Source organism: Convolutriloba macropyga, chromosome 3 (genome assembly GCF_964194025.1).
Source record: "Convolutriloba macropyga chromosome 3, txConMacr16.3, whole genome shotgun sequence".
NCBI lineage: Eukaryota > Metazoa > Xenacoelomorpha > Acoela > Convolutidae > Convolutriloba > Convolutriloba macropyga.
The window spans coordinates 9,936,135-9,958,648 of NC_134470.1; the positions used below are offsets into that span (position 1 = coordinate 9,936,135).

The 22,514-nt window shown below is 33.4% G+C and overlaps 2 protein-coding genes across 4 annotated transcripts in view; one reads left to right on the top strand and one right to left on the bottom strand.

Annotated features, from left to right (window-relative positions):
* The window catches only part of LOC142335916 (uncharacterized), a 112,649-nt gene that overhangs the window by 65,623 nt on the left and 24,512 nt on the right, over positions 1 to 22,514 (bottom strand). The gene's annotated exons all lie outside the window — the stretch shown is intronic.
* On the top strand, positions 13,637 to 21,151 carry LOC142336846 (protein SPMIP1-like). Of its 3 annotated transcripts, none has more exons than XM_075385798.1 (5): positions 13,637 to 14,068; positions 14,437 to 14,496; positions 16,794 to 16,986; positions 17,664 to 17,861; positions 20,831 to 21,151. In XM_075385798.1, the coding sequence occupies exons 2-5, from the start codon at positions 14,456 to 14,458 to the stop codon at positions 20,954 to 20,956; spliced, it is 558 nt and encodes a 185-aa protein (XP_075241913.1). In that variant the 5' UTR covers positions 13,637 to 14,068; positions 14,437 to 14,455; the 3' UTR covers positions 20,957 to 21,151. The 3 variants fall into 3 exon arrangements, with proteins under 3 accessions (XP_075241913.1, XP_075241912.1, XP_075241911.1); XM_075385797.1 differs by having other exon boundaries at positions 13,637 to 13,977; positions 14,395 to 14,496; XM_075385796.1 differs by having other exon boundaries at positions 13,638 to 13,977.

Consider the following 22,514-nt stretch of genomic DNA (forward strand, 5'->3'; position numbering starts at 1 on the left):
TAACAAATTTGTAATTCATTCGCAAATTTTTTGCGAGTTATTTCTCCGCAAACATTCAAAAGCCAAAGATCAAAATTTACTTTTCAAATAACATAACCAACTAACATTAGGGCGAATCGTACTCAGACGCCTGTTGATGCAGCAGGTTCCGCCAGTAGCCAGCCAATAATTCGGGAAGTTTAGGATGCTCGAGCTTAACTGAGGGGGGGGGGGGTCGAGTGTTTTTTGGGTCGAGAGTGCTGGGTTAAATATAGAAGTGCCATGCGAGGTGGAAGTGGGGGGGGGGGGTGGTTGGAGTGAGGAGAGAGGGATTGATTTTATGCGACCACACCATGATCATCAATGGCTACGGCGATCACACCTAGAGACAACAATAGAGCTCTAAAATAACTGCTAAACCTTAATGGCCTCCAGGTTTCAACCGTCAATATTTTTTTGAGAACGACATCACGCCATGCAAGCTAGAGAATAGTTGCTCTTTTTTCTGCTTAGCTTTTCTGAACTTATTCTTTGCTCACTCTGTACATTGAGACAACGTATTATCTTGAAGCAAACAAGAATGCTCTTTTATTACAGCAAACTGAACAACTTGTTGAATCCTTACAGAACGATTCCTTAAAAAATATTATGGGAAATTTACTCAAATTATCTATTGAAAAAGACAAAACAATCGAACAACTGCAGGCCAAAATAGGCGAATCAGAGGACAGATTATTGCAACAAGAAAGATACACCTCTAAAGATTGTTTGATATTTGAAAACTTGCCGGTGAACCAATACGGTAAACTTGATATACAGGTACAAAATTTTTTGAGACATTACCTAAATTATACTGTGCCACTCAAAAACATGAAAGCCTGTCATTTACTGGGATCTTGGAAAAATTCAAAATACCCCCCGCCAGTATCGTAAAATTCATTTATTTTGGGGAGGAAGATGAAATTTATGCACAATTATTATTGAAGAGCGTTTACTACAGAAAGACAGAGAATTAAAGCAAATGGCCGAAAAAAGGGATACATTACTAAAACAAAGAATTGTCAGGTTAAGGTGTTTTATAAAACCCAAGAAGGGTTTCTCAGGTCTTGCGCTTAAAAAAAACAGTTAGATAAAGGGAACAGTTTCATTGTTAGACAAAGGAAGCGACAATTTGCACAGCATACGAAAGATAATGAGTTTAACAACAAAACTTCACAAGTATCACAAACAACTCCTTCAAATGTCTGTTTGAGAAACGTTTTTCCTCAGGCACCCAATATATCAAAATCTAGTCTCAAACGTTTACGTTCATCACCCAATGACAACGACGGGTGTGCTGCTCCAAGCGATTATTTACATCTGCAGAAAACAGCGCCACATGAAAATATATTGTGTGAGGTGTCTAAAACGTCATCTCACTTTAATATCACAGCCGAGTAGGAATAAAAAAAATGGATTAGCTGGCAGATAATGACAATGACAATTGTATAAGCATATTTCAAAATCAGAACTTTGATAATTAGTACCTAAGCCACTAAAAAAGTTTTTAGGTTTGAATATTAAATCTCATAGAAAAAATTTCCATGAGTTGAAGATTCTTAGCGATATCATGAAAGAGCCACCGGAAAAAACTGCACTAACAGAAAAGTGGCTTATTCCAAGTGACCCCTTAGACTTTTACTGTTTGCAGGGATTTCAAAAAATTGTATCAAAACCAAGAACAATTGATAAAGGCGGCGGCGTTGCTGTATTTTTGAAAGAAGGATTTTCATATAGCTTGATAGATTATGAAACGGATCAGGAATGTTTAATTCTGTAAATAAAAAAAGTGAAGGTCTATATCTGTGTTCTTTACCGACCTCCTTTAGTAAATCTGGATAAATTTTTTAATTTCTTTGAATCAATGCTCCATTTTCTGCAATTGAAAAATTCGAAAACCTTAAATTTTAGTGATTTTAACACTAATATCTTCGAACAACACTCAATGAAGAAGAGATATTGTGAAATAATTGAATCACTCGGATATCGAATCCAAAAAAACGAACCAACTCGAAAAACAAATCTCACTTCTTCTTGCCTAGATCATATCGTATCCGATGATGATTTGGTTTGCAAAACTTATGAATTTTCTATCTCAGATCATTGTCCAATTTCGAGGAGTAAGGTTCCCTTTTGGTTGCACTCTATTGAACAAAAAAGAATTTTAAAATACCGGAATCTGAATGAGTTGACTGACCAAAAACTGCTAAACTTTTTGTTTTTGTTAGATCGAAACTTGAAGAAAAAATCAACGGAATCAATCGATGGCAAAATTCAGTTTTTAGTATGGACAATTATGCAAACTCTAAACAGATACGCGCCAGAAAAAAAATTAGTTATAACTAAAAACAGATATACCTGGGATAATAAAGAAATTAGGAACCTTCTTAAAAAACGCGATTAAGCCAGAAAAAAATGGGTTTGGTTTGATAAACCAAAAGATAGAAAGAAATATGTTTCTTTGAGAAATGAAATTACAAGCAAAATTGGAAAATCAAAGCGAGCATATTTTTCGCGGTTGACAGATAAGAAAAATAGCAAAACAATTTTTGATAGCTTAAAAATTCTAAAGATACAGAAAGAGACGCAGCAAGATGCTCATTTGGACGCTGACCATTTAAAGGATTATTTTGTAACTTTCGGAGAAAAAATTCTGTCTGAAATCCCTAAATTACAGCAACGCCAACAAAGTAATTGTTTCCACAAATCAATTTTGTTTGCATAGTACAAATGTACTGGAAGTCTTGTCCATTGTAAAAACTTTGAAAAACTCTAAGTCAAGATGTTTTGAACTAACATAAGTCAAGTTCAAATCCTTATCATGGTTCTTCGGTTATGCATACCTGTAATAGTTGAACCGCTAGTTGACATACTCAATGATTGCATAAAGAGCGATACTTTTCCGCAGAGCTTTAAAATTGCAAAAGTGTTGGCACTTGATTAAAAAGGGAACACGGATGCCCCCGAAAACTACAGACCAATAAGTTTGCTACCAACCATTAGCAAAAATTTCGAAAAAAATTTTACAAAAGAATGGTTAACTTCATCTCCAAAAACTCTTTTCTTGTAGACAATTTGGTTTTTGCTCAAAAAGATCATGTATTCTTGCCATAGCTGAAATAACTGAAAATATAAGATTGTCTATGAATAACAAAAACCTTGCGCATCAGTTTTACTTGATATAACAAAAACTTTTGATACCATTGATCACTCAATATTACTTAACAAACTAGAAATTTTTGGTTTTAGGGGCCATTTTGTAAGCTTGTTCAGTCCTACATCAACAACCGCCAACAATATGTTTTCTTCCAGTCCAAAACTTCTGATATGAAAAATATTAAAAATAGTGTCCCACAGGGCTCTGTGCTAGGCCGACTCCTCTCCTTAATTTTTGTTAATGATCTGCCAACAAATATGCAAAAACTGGAAATCACATTGTTTTCTGTCGATACCAACATACTTTTTGGTGGAAAAGATATTGAAAAAAGTAATAAAGATAGCATTACGGAGGCGCTATTATGGTTCAATGAAAACAAACTTTGTGTTAATTTTAAGAAAACTGAGTTGATGTTTTTCGGTACAGACTTAGGGCTTAATATGAACCCAATTTTAACAGATTGTGAACTACAAGAATCTGTAAAATATTTAGGTATAACTGTTGATAGAAAACTGAATTTTGACTTTCATTTTCATTAAACTCTGAACAAATTAAACAGCATCTGCGGTGTTTTCTATAGAATTTTCGACTGTTTTCCAATTTCAAAATCGATACAGTTTTAATAAATATTTTGCTAAGCCCGTGATCTCTTACGGTCTATTGTTTTATGGCTGCACAAACAAAAAAGACTAACAAAAATTGATATGTGGCAACGAAAAATTTTGCGAGCCATATTCCATCGAAAGCGGACAGATAGCCTTCAACATTACTACAGAAAACACAAAATAAACACTGTTTTTGACTGAAAGATAAAAACTGTTGAAGAAATTGCAAAGAGATCTCCTTGCTCTTTCATTGATCTTGAAAACGTGTCATCCTGTAAATACCACACACAGAACCTCAAAAAAGGTTTAATAAGACAGGTAAAATTTAATAATGCAGCACTTGGAAACCCACTGCGGATAAGGCTGACTAAGACTTATAATTTCAGCAGATCGAACTAACTTTTTCCCTCAGATATTGAAATTAAAAAAAGGAATTCGAAGGAGCTCAAAAATTTAGTAGATCAAATTTTCCAAAACTACCTTTTTGACAGTACGTCTTTTTTTACTTTAATTTTTGGCTGATGAGTGGCTGAGGTACAAACTAACTCGTTCTTAATTTTCTGGAAAGTAAAATTTAATTGATGAGTTGTAAAGCTGTAAAGCTTATCTGACGTACGTAGTTATTAAAAGTTTGTAGTTATTAATTGTAAACTGTTTTCAAGGAATTTAATTCAACTTATAATTCAACTTATAACATGCAATCGGTCAGATTAAAAAGCATCAGAAAAGTCGGTAGTAGCAAAAATTGCATCGAAAGAAAACCCACCGGACTAACATAACTGGTAAAAAATCTCCAGTTGAGTATTGGGTGCACAGCACTACAGGCAGATCGGAGGAGAGACAAGTAATTATTAAAATATGTATTTCTCAACCTACTTTTCAAATAATTATATTCAAAAAACGGCATTCTTGGGCTTGAAAACGGTATTTTTGACCAATTTTTTTGGGGAGGTCGGATAACATCCTTCTACCACTACTCAATTGACAGCAGGAGCAGAGAAAAACTTTTGCCATCAAGATGTAAGCACGAAAGGCAAAAGCACAAAATTGAAGCTAATTGAAAAAATTTTTATACAATTTAAAACTAAATAACAACGGTAGGCTATTTCAGTTTGGCTGATGTGTGAACATTTCAAAATTTTGGGTACCTTATGTACTGTTTTGATTTCTAACAAAGTAACTTTTCAAAAATTTCTTGACCTCGTTTCTCAGGTTTGCAGTTTCTAAATTGTTTTAATCTTTTACTTCCTCATTCCTTTCCTTAAACTAATTAAGTTTTTTTAGTATCAATAAAAATCAATCGAAATTGTTTTAATTACTTTTCAAAGGTTGCTCATCACATTTTCCTTGGCACGAAAGTGCAAAATGTTCAAATTGTAGATTTTTTGTTGAATACCTTGACTTGCCAATTTTTTTGACAACTGATGTCATAATAATTTCAAAGTTATACAGGACATAAGTGGTTGTGAAAACTACTTAAGAGTAACATTTTGCTGATTTTACACTTTTGAAAAAAGCAAGCTTTTATTTTTTGCTTATGTTACGATTTTTTTAAAAATGTTTTTCAAAGTTATTTTCAAAGGGCTACGGCACTTGAAGGCCTCGAAGAATAGTTGTACTACACTAATATCGAGTGAAATTTTGGGTTTCACATTTTGAAAAGCTTGTTCAGTCCTACATCAACAACCGCCAACAATATGTTTTCTTCCAGTCCAAAACTTCTGATATGAAAAATATTAAAAATAGTGTCCCAAAGGGCTCTGTGCTAGGCCGACTCCTCTTCTTAATTTTTGTTAATGATCTGCCAACAAATATGCAAAAATTGGAAATCACATTGTTTTCTGGCGATACCAACATACTTTTTGGTGGAAAAGATATTGAAAAAAATAATAAAGATAGCATTACGGAGGCGATATTATGGTTCAATGAAAACAAACTTTGTGTTAATTTTAAGAAATCTGAGTTGATGTTTTTCGGTAAAGACTTAGGGCTTAATATGAACCCAATTTTAACAGATTGTGAACTACAAGAATCGGTAAAATATTTAGGTATAACTGTTGATAGAAAACTGAATTTTGACTTTCATTTTCATTAAACTGTGAACAAATTAAACAGCATCTGCGGTGTTTACTATAGAATTTTCGACTGTTTTCCAATTTCAAAATCGATACAGTTTTAATAAAGTTTTTGCTAAGCCCGTGATCTCTTACGGTCTATTGGTTTATGGCTGCACAAACAAAAAAGACTAACAAAAAAAGATATGTGGCAACGAAAAATTTTGCGAGCCATCTTCCATCGAAAGCACACAGATAGCCTTCAACATTACTACAGAAAACACAAAATAAACACTGTTTTTGACTGAAAGATAAAAACTGTTGAATAAATTGCAAAGAGATCTCCTTGCTCTTTCATTGATCTTGAAAACGTGTCATCCTGTAAATACCACACACAGAACCTCAAAAAAGGTTTAATAAGGCAGGTAAAATTTAATAATGCAGCACTTGGAAACCCACTGCGGTTAAGGCTGACTAAGACTTATCATTTCTGCAGATCGAACTAACTTTTTCCCTCAGATATTGAAATTCAAAAAAGGAATTCGAAGGAGCTCAAAAATTTAGTAGATCAAATTTTCCAAAACTACCTTTTGACAGTACGTCTTTTTTTACTTTAATTTTTGGCTGATTAGTGGCTGAGGTACAAACTAACTCATTCTTAATTTTCTGGAAAGTAAAATTTAATTGTTGAGTTGTAAAGCTGTAAAGCTTATCCGACGTACGTTGTTATTAAAAGTTTGTAGTTATTAATTAAAAACTGTTCTCAAGGAATTTAATTCAACTTATAATTCAACTTATAACACGCAATCGGTCAGATTAAAAAGCATCAGAAAAGTCGGTAGTAGCAAAAATTGCATCGAAAGAAAACCCACCGGACTAATATAACTGGTAAAAAATCTCCAGTTGAGTATTGGGTGCACAGCACTACAGGCAGATCGGAGGAGAGACAAGTAATTATTAAAATATGTATTTTTCAACCTACTTTTCAAATAATTATATTCAAAAAACGGTATTCTTGGGCTTGAAAACGGTATTTTTGACCAATTTTTTTGGGGAGGTCGGATAACATCCTTCTACCACTACTCAATTGACAGCAGGAGCAGAAAAAAAACGAGTGCCATCATGATGTAAGCACGAAAGGCAAAAGCAAAAAATTGAAGCTAATTGAAAAAATTTTTATACAATTTAAAACTAAATAACAACGGTAGGCTATTTCAGTTTGGCAGATGTGTGAACATTTCAAAATTTTGGGTACCTTATGTACTGTTTTGATTTCTAATAAAGTAACTTTTCAAAAATTTCTTGTCCTCGTTTCTCAGGTTTGCAGTTTCTAAATTGTTTTAATCTTTTACTTCCTCATTCCTTTCCTTAAACTAATTAAGTTTTTTTAGTATCAATAAAAATCAATCGAAATTGTTTTAATTAATTTTCAAAGGTTGCTCATCACATTTTCCTTGGCACGAAAGTGCAAAATGTTCAAATTGTAGATTTTTTGTTGAATACCTTGACTTGCCAATTTTTTTGACAACTGATGTCATAATAATTTCAAAGTTATACAGGACATAAGTTGTTGTGAAAACTACTTAAGAGTAACATTTTGCTGATTTTACACTTTTGAAAAAAAGCAAGCTTTTATTTTTTGCTTATGTTACGAGCTTTTTAATAATGTTTTTCAAAGTCATCTTCAAAGGGCTACGGCACTTGAAGGCCTCGAAGAATAGTTGTACAACACTAATATCGAGTGAATTTTTTGGTTTTGTCAAACTTCTTAACACTTTCAACTTTTTCTTCACTTATATCTTATATCATATAAGACCTACAGAGCATTTTTGAATTTGATTGCCGGAAAACTGTGAGATGAAAGCATTAAAAGGATGCTGCTCTGGTATTATTGTTGCATAATTGATTTTAATCATTTATAGTTTTGAATTAATTTACGGGTTTAGTCAACAGAGAATTATAGCAGTTCTAACGAAGAAAAATGCTTCCTATGAACTTCCAGCAGACTCTTTGTGTATACTTTTTTCTGGGAAACTGATCATCTAAAAATGTTTTCCTTTGATTCCATATTGTCTCAATCATTCAATCTGAAATCACCTTTTAAGTTTAGTCCATGTGGAATGAAAATCTAAACAGAGTACAAAAAAATATCAGTACAGTGTACAGAAGGCCGTTAATAACGGTAAATTATTGTAATTTATTTGACAGGATATCCAAACTAACCAACCATTGAAGAAAAGACCATTGAAAAAAGGCCGAATTCAGGCTATTTTCTTTTTTTGCAGCACCGATTCAACTTCACAGAGGAAGGAGACGATACAAAAAAAGAATTTCTATTTCCGCAAAACTTTTTGATTAACGAAGAAGAGGTCCGTTCCTAAGAGATTTCAATTTCTGAATTAAACTTGTTTTATATTTCTTTTGAATTCTTCAAATCTAAATAATTATTTTGAGTTTGCCTAGCTTAAAAAAGTTTTATGTCAAAAGTTTTGGGACAATTCAAGGAAGTTGAGCTGGTGGGCTTGTCTTTTGAGCTATTGTGGACACAAAACCTAAGTTCTGTCAAAAAACCTGAGGATAAATGAAACCTCAGGGCCTTTCCCGCGCACAAATTTTTTATTTTGCTTCGGAAGGAGCCTGAGTGATTTTGTCATAAGAAGAAGTTAGCCCTGATCTGCTCTGCTTGCCACGCAGTGTTTTTTATGTACTCCATGTACAAACTATATGTTGTTATATAGCATGCTACTTTGTAAAAGTTAGCACAATTGCCGGGGGGTGTATATATTTTTTGCTCACTGAGCTGGCGGGGGCAAGACAAACTATATCCGTTAATCTTATGTTGACTATTCCTCTGTCGGTTTGAAAAAAAAACGATAACGGTTAAATTAGTTTCAAAATAAGTGATTTCAAGTATAGTGATTCCGATTTTTTAAAGGTAAAAAAAACTTTTGGAGCCACCAAAGTTCCTCTGCAACGGTACAAGTTTGAATCGTTGGAGCAGATGTGAGCGCGATTTGATAGTCCGGACTTCACGCGGAAGTTTGTTCAATTTTTGGATGCTTCTTTTTTTGTAATGATCGACTGCTCGACCTTAGGAGAATTAGATGTTCAGTTCTGTTGTTTTTTCTTACTAAGACATTACCAATTAGAAAAAACTCTCCGTGCAGTCTGATTTCAATAATGAATTGTCATTACTAAATTTTGATACAGTCATCTGGCTGATTAAAAGTTCTGCAGGCAAAATGTCAGATTTTACTAAGACATCTCTACATCTCTCAAACTTTTTGCTCAAATAGCAAAGCTTAATTCCCCAATTGATTTGTCAATTAATTCGCTGCATTGCGGAGAAGTTCAAGTTCTGAAAAAATAGAGCACTGAATGTTAAATGCAAAAGGACGAGGGATTTGAATAGCATCAATCGTGCTTTCAGAGGTATCTAATAACGTATAAGTTATATGGATCTAATCGCTCTGGCCAAATTTGTTAGGAATTTGTTGAGTTGCACATGAAAGTTTAATTTAGTCAATCATTATACCCGAGTATCTGCAGTGACTTTGTGGTTTTCTTGTCCCCGAAAATTATTGGATCAATTTTTTTTTCTTTTGAGACGCAAAGAAGTTTAGTTTGACCGGTATTCATGGTTAGTTTGTTCTGTTTTAGACAAGTATCTGTTTTTTCCAGTATCTCAGAAACACATATTTCCATTTCATTGACATTGTTTCTGCTAAAATGGAAATTTGTGTCATCAGCAAATTGAATTAAATCGAAGTTTCCTTGTACCTTTTCTCGAAAATCATTTATGTAGAGAACAGAAACTAGTGGCCTTAAAACCGTTCCCTGTGGAACACCATGATTTGTTTCCAACCTTTCTGAGTAAATTATTTATCTTAACACACTGCTGTCTGTTTTTAAGAAATGAAGCAAATAAATCAACTGCACTTTCTGAAAAATCGTAGGCTTCAATCATTTTGGGAAAGATTTCATTCGATATTGAATTAAATGCTTTAGCTAGATCAATGAAAACAGCTACTGAAATTTTTAAGTTATTATAGTTTTCTTGTATTGCTTCGATTAAGTGTAAAACAGCATCTGTAGAAGACTTAGGTTTTTGCAATTCAATTTGTGTTCCGTTCAAAATTTTTTCTTTTTGTATAAATTCGTTAACTTGATTGAGAAGTATACGCTCAAAGAGCTTTGCAAACATTGGAGTAATTGAGATAGGCCTTTAGTTCTCACAAATTTTTATTCTTTTTTTTGTAGACAGGACTAATGAAAGCAAGTTTCAAATTTTTTGGGACAATATTTTGACTAATACATGTGTTAAAAACAAACTTCAAATGGGTTCCGATTGCAAACTTTGCTGCCTTGATTGCCCAATCATTAAAAACGCCTGAACCCGGAGACTTATTGTTGTCGAGTAAATCAATGGCAACATAGAGTTCCTTTAGTGTGACTGTTCTGAAGCAAAACTTTTCCCTAACTTCTTTGCGGGAATTATTTGGAGCGCTCAAATATTTTCTATTGTCTAAGCTTAGTTTTTGAGACAATTTGCAATATCAAGTTCATTTTCTACTTCTCTTTCACCGTCGACTAGTTTGTCTATAACGAGACACTCCCTTTCTTTGCCATTTTGTTTTTTGATAAAACTCCATTGTGCTTTACTTGTTGGTAGTTTGTTCCTTACTAAGTGTGTCGTGCTGTCTGTCCATAACTTCATTTTTCGGATGTCTCTTGTCTTTGTTAGGCTGTTGTGGCATGATCTCTAGGTAGTAGGTTTGTAAATCACACCCGAACGATTGATAATTAAATATCCTGCCCTGTGAAGTTTTCTATCTCTCAATTATCTATATCTTTATTTTTTTAACAATATAAAGCCTATAGAAATTTCGGACGGAATGAAAGGTGACGTGACTTTCATTCATGGTGACGTCACAGAAATACAACAGTTCTGTTCGGGTGCTCGGGAAAGAAAACATTCTGACATGTGATGGGGGGAGAGAAGACAGCTGAGAATAGGCCCCTGTTGCCTAACATTGCCGCATTGTGATTACGAAGAAACAACACAAATCTAAAGGTTCCGAGATGGGAATACCATTTGTGGCCCTTCCTTTTGAAGTTTTTGTGAACTTTTATCAACGTTAGAGAAAATGGAAACTAAAATAACAGAAACTGAAACAAGTCTTGTATTTAGCTGACGAGAGATGTTTGGTGATTTAGAGTTTCTCGTTACTTTGAACAGCCTCGTTCGATTTGTTACTATCATTGCAGGTACTTACGATGCTTTAAGCCAATGTCCCAAGTATTTCGAATTATTTGTTCATAAGACTACAATGCAAGCATCAGCAAATTTTGAAAAAAAAACTACTATTTCGCCCAATGAATGGTTGATTGTAAACGAATTTGTTTACTACTTATTCACAAGAGATTTCCAGATTACAATAAATTGCTCGGTTGCAAAAGTGGGTAAAACATAAAACCCGCAAATTTTAAAAATCACGTCCAGATCACCAATGTTTAATACTTATTCACAAGAGATTTCCAGATTACAATAAATTGCTAGGTTGCAAAAGTGGGTAAAACAGAAAACTCGCAAATTTCACAAATCAATATGAATCAGAAGTCTTCAATAAATGAGAACAAATAAAGAAATCAAGCTTGTGCTTGAACAAAATTCAATATAGCCTTTCAAAATCAGATGACAGCAAAACGGTGCTGGGAATAGAGACCGCGTGAACTTTACTTATTACAGGAGTATTGCAAGTTGGGAAAGGGGGAAATAATTTACAGGAAATTTTTTCCAAACTAAAAAGTATCAGCTATATGCTCAAAGTGAAAAAATTTTCAAAAATATTTGGAAAAAATCTTAATTAAATCGTTATTTTTTTCTCATTGCATTGAGTACTTTATAATTTAAGCGTAGCCGAGTTTTCCAGTTTGGTTTGTTTTCAAAAAGCAGATATTTCTGTAAAGTAATAAAAATTATAATTAACTGAGGAAGATCATAGAAATAAGCCTCTTTGGAAAAAAAATATTTTTCAATTTGATTTGGAAAGCGAAAGCAAATTTTTGCGTAAAAATAATTTTCTGAACTGCTAATGAAATGTTTCACATAAACCAGACAAAAGTTGTTATAATATCATTAAGATATTAAGTTGCATGATAAAGGTTGTAGATGTTGGATAAATGTTTTTGATGCTTCATAATTTTCGTAGATTATTTCGTTTCCACTGAGATGGAACTTTGCGTGAGCACAGTTATTAAATACTTGTTCCAATTTTGAGTATCAAAACATTGCGATTACGAAAATATTCTAAAAACAGCTGGACCGTGTTTTTTTCCAAAGCATGATGCATATGATCTAAAACAATTGTTTTTAGTTTAATTGATAATGACCTTATCTGAGTGCGTTACTTTGAGTCACTAGTAATCAAACCAATGGTTAACTTAGGGGCCTAAACTCAAATTCCAGTTAAAATCAAAGCCTCTCGCGTCAAAGTGTCAACTCGAAAATTCTCCAAAAAATGAAAGAATTGCAGTTAATACGATGAATGGTGGCAAAAAAGTGTTATTTTTCCGCTAAATAAGGGGAAAGTTGCAAAACAAAAAATTTCGCAACTAAATATCTGAATCACAATTCAATTCTACGCTGAAGACAGAAAACTTTGCGTCCATGAACTTTAGTACATTCATAGGCTTTTAGATGTTAGTTTTTTAACGCTGTCTTTTTTCCGAAATGACAAGTAAAGTTACTTCAATAACAAAAGCCAATTAAAGTTCACAAGCCAGATAATGTACAGACATTCTCTTTGTTTAAAACATTGGTTCTGTTTTCTGTGAAATTTAAAAGTAATTTCTGAAATATCTAATGTTTTTTTTGAATGGTAAACGTTTAAATTGCTAGAACAGATGCTGTTTCAACATTCTTTCAAATTTTATTTGTAATTTTTTTTCGAATTTCAAGCGGAAGTTTATTTTATAACAGATTTAATTCAGTTGGTTGTGGCAGAATTTCTTTTCTCCGCTAAAAACTGCTAATCTTTGAGAAAAAAACACTCAATGCACATTTTCACATTAATCTGGAGTATTCGCTACCATTTGGCTCAGATTGTGCATACTTTCTCTTCAAAACTTCAACCCGGGCTTATCAAAGTTGACTACTGAACAAGTATTCATCCTTAGCGTTAAATTTTGTTAAAAACAACAATAATTGATTCAAACAATCAAACTTTTAGCTTCAACAATGAGATAAAAGTAATTAAATTATACATCATCAAAACTTTCTATAGCGTTGGAATCGATTATTGGTCTTACTTGAATTTAGTCAGAGCGGCTCCCAGAAAGGGATTTACTGGAGCATAAACGTAATTCATGTCAGCAAACTATTTTTTTTCATTTCAATTTGTAAGAATTTTATCAAATCATTGGGTATAGATACATTTATTACAGCATAGCAAATTTTTTTTGTGCTCCCTGTATTGTTGGTTAACGAGCGTTTAAATGTGGAAAACATAGAATAACAATTTTTCAAAGACGAACAGTTGAGAAATTGAAACTCGAACTGGCGGGGGGGGGGGACCTCGCATTTTGACATTAATCATTTCAAAGGCCGTCAAATTTTGGGAGCAAAATTTTGTCAAAATCAGCGTTTTAAAGACGTATGAACTCAAACCACCAAAAACATCACTTTAGTTTTTTCTTCAGTAATTCTATAGTGAACTAAGCGTATTTAATCTTCATAAGCTGATATGCGCGTAACTAAATACGTTTCAAACTAGTTTTAAAACGCATTGAATTTATTTAGTGGCTAATATATACGAGCTTTTTAGTTGGTAAAGATTGGTAAACGTGCTCATTTAACACCAATACACCGTTTAACATCATTTGAGCTAATATTCATTCTCAATATAGAAAAATAGAAAAATATACGCTGCACAGAATTATTAAATATTTATTCTCACGACCAGGTTTGGGAAATACAAACAATTTTTCCATACAATTATAAATATATCAAACGCAATATTTTTGATCGAGTGGACGCATCGGTGTGTTTAGCAGAGCTAGGTTGTTTATTCCCGTCAAAACAAAAATAAACAACGAAACAAGGCCATAAAATAAACAACCGTGTCTCAAACGCATTCCTCAGGCTAGTACAAATATTTTGAATCGAATATAGTTCCATCAAAAACATTATTTAAAATTTTTGTTACTCCCCGGAAGTTATTTTTCTTTCACAAGTAAGCTTTTTCTAATATCTGTCAACATTTTAATGTGCATTTCAAGTTCAGAGTTCAATTTTAAGTTGATTTTAGTTAATTTTAAATTTTGACCTTTACTCAATCTTTTTGTTCCAGTTTGCCAGAATAAATGGAACTTAATTTGATTTTTATATGTGAATTTTCAAGTTATCAGGTCAATTTTGTTGCCAAAAAATCATGAAAACATTTCAGAACACTCAAATTTGTTTAGGATACCTTAATACTGAGTTACGATGTGATAAAATTTTGAATAGGCTTTTGAGAAAAATTTGATGTCGCTTTATGAAATATTTTCTTCATTTTAGAAACTTTCATTACGTCATTACACTCAACTTTGTTTGTTGCAGAGAAAATTAGCCAATCAAAATGGGAGGACGTGAAGCAGGAGACGCGATGGCGCAAAACAGGTCAGTTTCAAAAAGAGTCTCTAAAAACCGACAAGCATTTTTGCCCAAACAGTAATTTCTCGGAGCAATAAATAAAAAAAATTTTTTTAAACACATAGATAATATTTAAAAATATTTTTAAAACACATAGATAATACATTCACTGTTTTTAGTTTTAAGTTAGGGTGAAATTGTGCTTGAAAAAAGACGCACGGGTTTGGGTTATTCATTTGCTGTAGCTATACAAAGATTATAGATTTTATATTGTTATTCAAAAATTAAAAAATCGATTTGATGGAAAAAAAATATTATTGAAGTTTGGTGTTACTTTCCTGTAGCTTTGATTTCTGTATTGATGCAGTTCGAGCACAATCTCATACAAATTTATCATCAACAATTTAATTATTGGCTTGGTTTCAAAATTTTTACTGAGTGTCAAGACAAATTTTCTGGACTAAGTAGTGTCAACATATTTAGTTTAATTCTGGACTAAGTCGTGTAATTTTTCTTTCTTCAACTTCCCTCTTTTGAAAATATTTTTTTCTAATTTCCCGAATTCGAATCCTGGTATTCTTCCCTATCCCTATCATATGTATATACCTCATTATTAGTATAGGGCATTGCAAACATGTTTACTTATGTCTAGAGCGTAAAAATGCTACTAAAACTTTTCTCCATATTCTCCTTCAATCACAGACTGAGAAAACTCTATTCTCTATTAAATGATTCATGTTCACAATATTCTAGTCAGTCTTCGGATAGTTTGTACACTAAGTCTATGCCTTTGACTCCGGCGGTGGCAGCCGTATTGGCCGACAGGGCGTTTAGCCGATAACCAAAAAATGAGAAATTTAACCGACAATTTAGATACAATGAGCAATAAAACTTATTCTGAAGCTGTGATTGGCCAATTGAAAACAATATTTTGTAGCGGACAAATAAACCGCATTTTTTTCATTATCTAGTGTAACGATGGTCTATCATCTAGTGTAACGAAGGTCTATCAACTAGTGTAACCAAGGTATTTCACCGCATGTGGCCATGCCTCAGCGGCCCGTGGGACTTGATATGAATCTATCACAACCGAACTACTGATTTATGGACCAATGAGACTTTTATGACCAATTATGATAAAACTGTTGGCTAAGTTTCCCATTTTTTCCTTGTCGGCCAATTTTCCTAGCACCGACTCCGGCATATTTTGTATATTTATCGCCTTTATAATTGAAGTTCGTCTTCAGTGTTTCCTGAGTCGGCTAGTCCAGTGGGAACAGGTAAGTCTACTTCGCGCGCAGAAATAAGTGGTCATAGCTCTATAAACCTTAAGGCTGTAAAAGAAGCCCAAACAAGGTCTGCCTTACTTTGGGCGCAATAGGGGGCTATAGTTCAGGGTAGTAACTCTCGTGAACAATGGGATGTAATCCGTTAACCATGGATCGGTTATCGCGTCCAAAGCACTCCCCTCAGTCCGCTACTAGGAATTATGTCAGCTTTATATCCCTTTTTGCAAATATGGTAGTTTTTTTCACTTAACTTATTATTAATTTGTTGCTTTTACCATAACAAACTTTCACGTGGAAACAATGCTAACCTCTGATTGGTCAATAAACCATTCAATTCATTTCTATTTAAGAAAAGCCTAAATTTTACGAAAAATTGTGAGGTTGTTAACAAGAGCCTACATTTTATTCGTGTGCAATAAAAGTGCAGACAATTAAAATATGAAAAATGCCATCGCTTTCAATTAAATCACAAAAATTTTAGGTTTTGATAACGCCATAAACCAATTGACAGATAAAATGGAATTTCGCAGCTGTCAAAGGCGTGAACAAGAATAAAAAAAATTAAATACAATAGATTAAATTTTGGTAGACTCTTCAGGGATGTCGTGAAATGCTGTTGTATTCGCTTCATATAGCTGCACCTCTTTATTTATAATCAGGGTGGCAAGTTTAATCAGGGTGCTAAAAATTCAATATTCCACAACAATTGTTCACTTGGAATAATGGGAGAAATTTTTTCTCAAAACGGAGGGAATGAAAGGAACTTTAAGTAGAGAAAAATTTGAGATGAGAGGAAATTAATTTGTCAGGGAAGTTTGTGAGGGACAGGTGGGTGGGTGGGGGCGGGGGGGGGGTGGAGGGATGTTGAAACTTCTTACAAAAGAAACTTCTTCGTTTTAAAGATGGAGGGCGAGAGAATTCTTCAAGTAGAAACAGCATAATGGAATAGAAATTTCACCAAAATTCAGCGATTTTTAAGTCGTGAAAGTTAGGATGAGCCTTGAACATGTCAATTAAACTAGCGACCATGTTTAGATGGAAAGAAACATGTACTAAGGAGATAATGATGCGACTGCAGTGGAAGGAGCAGTATGGGGCGGAATTCAAGCGGAGGGAGGAGGAGGAAGAGAAGAAGAGGGTGGAGGCTAAGGGGACTACTGCCACTACTCCCCCCAAGGCATCTGAAGATCAAGAGAATGTCATGCCGAAACAGGCAACTCCTCTCAAGGTCACCAAGAAAGTTTGGATACTGCAAAACTATTGAAAGATCTGAATCGCGTCGTTTTATGCGCGTATTTTCGCACTTTTTCACGATTGCAATGTTTTTTTTTCACTTTTTCTTCTTGAGGCTAAATTGTGTGATTTTCCACTTTTAAAAAAATAAGCGTGCTTTGACTTTAAGAACTCAAAATACGAATTTTCTACATTTTTCTTCAAAAATAGGCTAAGTGTGTTTTTCTTCACTTTTAAAGATACTCAAAATAGGCATTTTTCCATTTTTTGTTCTTACTCTTTACCTTGTTGGTCCCTGGACCAACCGTATACAAATTACTTTAATCATCTTCAGTGCCTGGCAAAAGCTGGTTTAGAAAACCAATCTTTTGTCTCTATTTTTGCTATTAATTAGGACTACTCAAGATTTATTTTTGCCAAACTTCAGCGCATTTCGGCGCAATATTATAAGTCTTTGCGCTGAAATTTTCGAAAATTCAGCGTGTTTCTTACATACTTTTTAAAAAACTCCTTAACTCGTGAATACATGTTTCCAAATGTCAATCCGCGACATCAACTTTTTATACGACCAAAGTCGATCAGACAAAAAGACCTCAGTTTCTCTATGCGACTGTGCACAAATCACAATCTTTAATTACAATTAAGATTATTAAAATTATTGATTATTTCCAGGCAAAGAAAGATTTGGAACCCTTGTTAGATGACTCAGAGCTGCCCATGTTCGAGATGTACCCCGTGACCCCCGCCACCCACGCACAGTTGTACGACGGGTTCTCAAAGGAGGGCAAAGGCAGGTCTCTCTACCTTACAACCAGAAAATCCAAGGGCCCCGAAGCAAAGTTCCCCTACCCTGTCACCGAAGCACAAGAGGTATGTGTGAATGCATTAATTATGAACACCAGATTCTTAAGTTAAGTATTTAGTTTGAACAACTATCAATTTTCAGTAAAACTGAAGTTTCAAAAAAAATTATGAACATAAACAATTAATTATGGATAATTTTATTAAGTTTATGATTTTGTTCGTTTGACGATCATTTATAGTAAAAAGTAAAGTTTCAAACAAAAAAATTATTGACAGAAAACTTCTGGTGCAAAACTTAAAACACTAATGTTTTGATCAATTGGTCGTAAAAATTGTATAGTAGTTATCACGCTTGAAAAGCACACTGCTTGTAAACAAATGTTTTACAAATGTGAAAACAAATGTTTTACAAATAGCAGCTCTATAACTTGTAGGATCTATTACTAGCAGTCACGCCATTTGTTGTTGATGTCAAATGGATCGGGGCTAGGGGTATTAGCCGACACACAAATTAGAAGACACGCCAATTGGCCGACAGATTTCATCAAGACGACGTGAAAAAGACCGAAATCGAAAGTGTGTAACTTAAATAGTGTTATTAGAAGCGTCGACTTAATCATGTTCGTCCTTAATAATTTGTTCGGTTGTGATAGATTCATATCAAGTCCCATGCGCCGCTGAGGCATGGCCAAATTAGCTAGCAGTAAAAGCCAATTAAGGTTTTTTTTACAATTAAGGGACGCTACTTTTACCGCTTAACGCGCGGGTAATTATCGTGAACTGTGGTTTTCGAGTAGCTATATTTGCTCAAGTGTCGGCTAAAAGTTGTGCTGGCTAATTTGTATGTCCGCCAATTGACCGGTCACGAAATGGATCATATGAGAAGCTCAATTAAAAATTTTACAATTTTGGTATAACTATTTTTGTTTTGTTTAATAAAACCCTGAAAACTTATGCGATCCGCCGTTTCAATTATCTAAATCCTTGCCGACTATTTTCTCAACTTGAACTGCTTAAGAAATTTTTTCTCTATGAAAATATTATCATCCCTAATTTTTACTAAGAACTATTTTCAAAGTTTCAATACAAAAAAAATATACCTAAAATACCATTTAGCAATCACAGTGCCACTATATTTATATTGAGTAGAATTAGCAGTTATTTTATATATGTGCTATATATTTTTGAAAAACTCTCCCTACAATACAAAAATATAAATTGAGAAATATGAAAAGTTTGAAAGCAAAACATTAACAAACACTGAATCAGTGAAATTAAGCTTCTTGGCTCACAAGGTATTAAATTTTTGCATTTTCTAGCAAAGATAGGCGGTGAAAGAATTTTAGACTTTCTATATTACATTCGAGAAATTGTTAAGACATTTAAAAACTTGTCATGCTTTGGCAAGACTTAGAAAGAGGTCTTTCAAAAAGAATTGGCACGGATATGTTATGTCTTGAGCATAGCTTTCACTTGTTTTGTTTTCACTTCTCAGTTAAGTTTTAAGACAAAAATGGTTAGACTTTTAAAATTCAAACCAAGAACCTCGGCAAAAATCAACTCCTTTAGGCTAAAGAAAATTGAGAGAAATAGTTCGTTTTTACATCGCATACTGCATGTCTTATTTTATACTTGGGTCAACGCTTCAACGCTTAGAATTATAAGAGAATCTCTGAATTGTGAATGTCCCAAGAACTGCAATGAATTCTTGCAGATCTTTTCGGTTCGTGTCCCCCTCCCCAGCTTAGTGGGTGCATATTATTTGCATCCCTCTCCGACGCACGCGCCATATTTTTACATAATGATTTACCATCTAGAGACAAGTGCTCTTTAACTAACGGGATAATAACGTATTTGAGGGGGTTACAAACATCAGAAAAGATCCATTGTTACATTGAAGCTCGCTTTAAATTTAATGGATGTCTTATAAAAATTTTTTTTCAAATCTTTTAATTTTTTTACAAATTTTCACTTTTATTAAAAAAATAGTAAAAGTCTGGTTACATGCGAGAGATGCGATGAGTAAAATTCACGCCTACTTGGAACGACTTGTGGAAATTCCTTAGTTTTATTCCCGTCTTGGAATAATGTATCATGGCTGATCTCATCCTGTTTCAAGTCAAGACCTGTTAACTTGTCACGTCGACATCAAAACGTTTTTAAAACTGGTCATGTTTTGACAAAGAATTGCCAATTTTTGATTCATTTACATAAAATAATGACAGCTTTCTTATTTTTTCAGCGGCAAAACTGAGCTGCGGGTTACTATTTTCAATCCGGGTTATTATTACTTTCAATTTTGGAAAACAACCTACAATAGGTGTGACTTTGGAAGGTATAACAGCGCAATCACCCCTCAAAAATGAAATTGGATTTTTATGGCTCTATAACCGCTTTGGAGATATCTGACTGAAATTCATTGTTAAATTTATCACGTGTCAAAACTAAAGAAAAGAAAAGAAACTGCGTGTAAAATTGGCCAATGTTCGGATAAAATTTGGCTGAAGAATTGTCAAGTTCTAGCCAGGACCTGATTTAAGCCTTGCCTTGTCTTGTCTTGACTCAAGAATTGTTAAAATTTAAAAGTGGATTCGTGACGTATCAATTCTAAAAAGCGATTAAATCATTCAATATCACCCTATTAACGATCGGGTTCAAATCTTGCAGCAATCTTGCAAGATTATTCAAAATTTTTGGGATTCCTGTCAGAAATGAATCTTGCCTAAAACATTAAAGGTCGTTTATAGCCCTGGGAAGTCGCTTAAAGGCCAAGTTATGACTTTCAGACAGGTTTTATGACACTCGGATGTTCTAGTGGAATTCACAATATTTCCAGAATCTCAACAATTCTGCTTTATTTTTTAAAAACCCTGCAAGTTTTTTTATCACTAGGGCAGCATTCTTTATCTTAATCAGCACCGATTAGAACGTTAAGTCACGTCCGAGTAGTTGACGTAATTTCTACAACTTTAAAGGTTCCAATTTTTGGAAAATATTTGAAGGATAATATTTTTGGGGATTTTCTATTTGTTCAGGTGGGCTGGCGTATGGAAGAGCGGGAAACGTTTGGGAAACCAAAACATGGAAGAAGCCAAACGATCAGAACGTTCTACAGAGAAAACGGAGTATTCTACTCGAATGGAGAAATTGTACCACAATAGAACGCAGAACTTTTCAAATCTAGAACATTCTCGAACAATCTTACAGTCAAATCTTGAACATTCTAGAATAATCCTGAAGAATTTATGATATTGAGCACTTTTTGCTATTATGAGTTAATAATAACAATCAAATGCACAATCTGTGAGGTCATTTTGACTAATTTTGCCGAACTAATTCAAACTTTCTCCGAGTAATTTTTTCCCACGTGAACTAAAGATTTTGTCCTCAAAATTTGAATGCCAGTATTGAAAGATCATATTGATCTATATGATCGCAAAGGTTACTGAATCGAAAGGTTAGTTTGCTCAAATTGGTAGTCGTTTATTGACGCAATATCGGATTGAGAGAACCAACTTCAATAATGGTAAGTTCTGCTTATTTAAAAGTAGGATACGGTGAAAACTTGATTAGACGTACATAAATTTTGTAACTCAAAATTCCCTAAAAATTGTCTTCACATTAAAATGAGTAAACCAAGCACATGTAAAATGTACCATTTTTGCTGAAGTTTTACACCTTCGTAGCATTCGTTTAGAGGTATTTCACAAAAAAACGGAAGCTAAAGTGAAGAATATGATTTTAAAAAAATCATTACTTAACCCTGTATTATGGCTCGCTGGACAATTTGTGAAAATTTTACCATATATGCAGATCTTAGATTAAAAAAAGCTGTAAAAGCTCGTTCTTGGCAAAAAATTTGCCCGTTTTTGTTTGCTTTTACCATGTAGAAACATGTGTTAGGTATTTGAGTAAGCAATGGCGCAAAAGTGATTTTGAAGTACCGCTTGTAGGTGTTTTATTTAGATAACAATTTTCGCTTAGTAAATATAAAAAAAAACGTATTCGCCAATTAGAGTTTGCGCCTATTATCCTATCCCCAAAAATGTAATTATCTCAAAACCGCATTAAGAGAATTCTTCCCTTTATATATCTTATACAATTGTGCCTTGCATGCGTTTTTCATTTTTGAATGAGAAAACAAACTTTGTGCTTTGTAAGTGCTTACAAGAGGCACAATGCATCGATCTGTTTTTTTTCAGACGTTTCATTCAAATGAATTTTATTGTGTAGTTTTTCTGTGAAAAACTTTATCCATGGTTGGCCGTAGCTAAAAAACATGTTCCAAAAAAGAGTGCTGCATTTTTTGTGACATTGACGAAATCTCCATCACCTAGCAAATAGCTTCTTTTAGCGATTTCATCTACTCGCATTTGTCACTGTTTTCCAAACGTGTACACAAAATAATAGTTAGACAGAAGGCAAATACCTTTTTGGTAAATAATGGCTCAATAGTCCCTCAATTTAAATATATTTATGTATATATATATATATATATATGAATGTATGTATGTATGTATGTATGTATGTATGTATGTATGTATGTATTTACATATGTATATATATATATATATATATATATATATATATATATATATTTATATATATAAACAAATATATATATATATATATATATATATATATATATATATATAATATATATGTTCGTTTAACTATTTAACTGTAATACACAGTATAACGTAAAAATTCATTATTGTC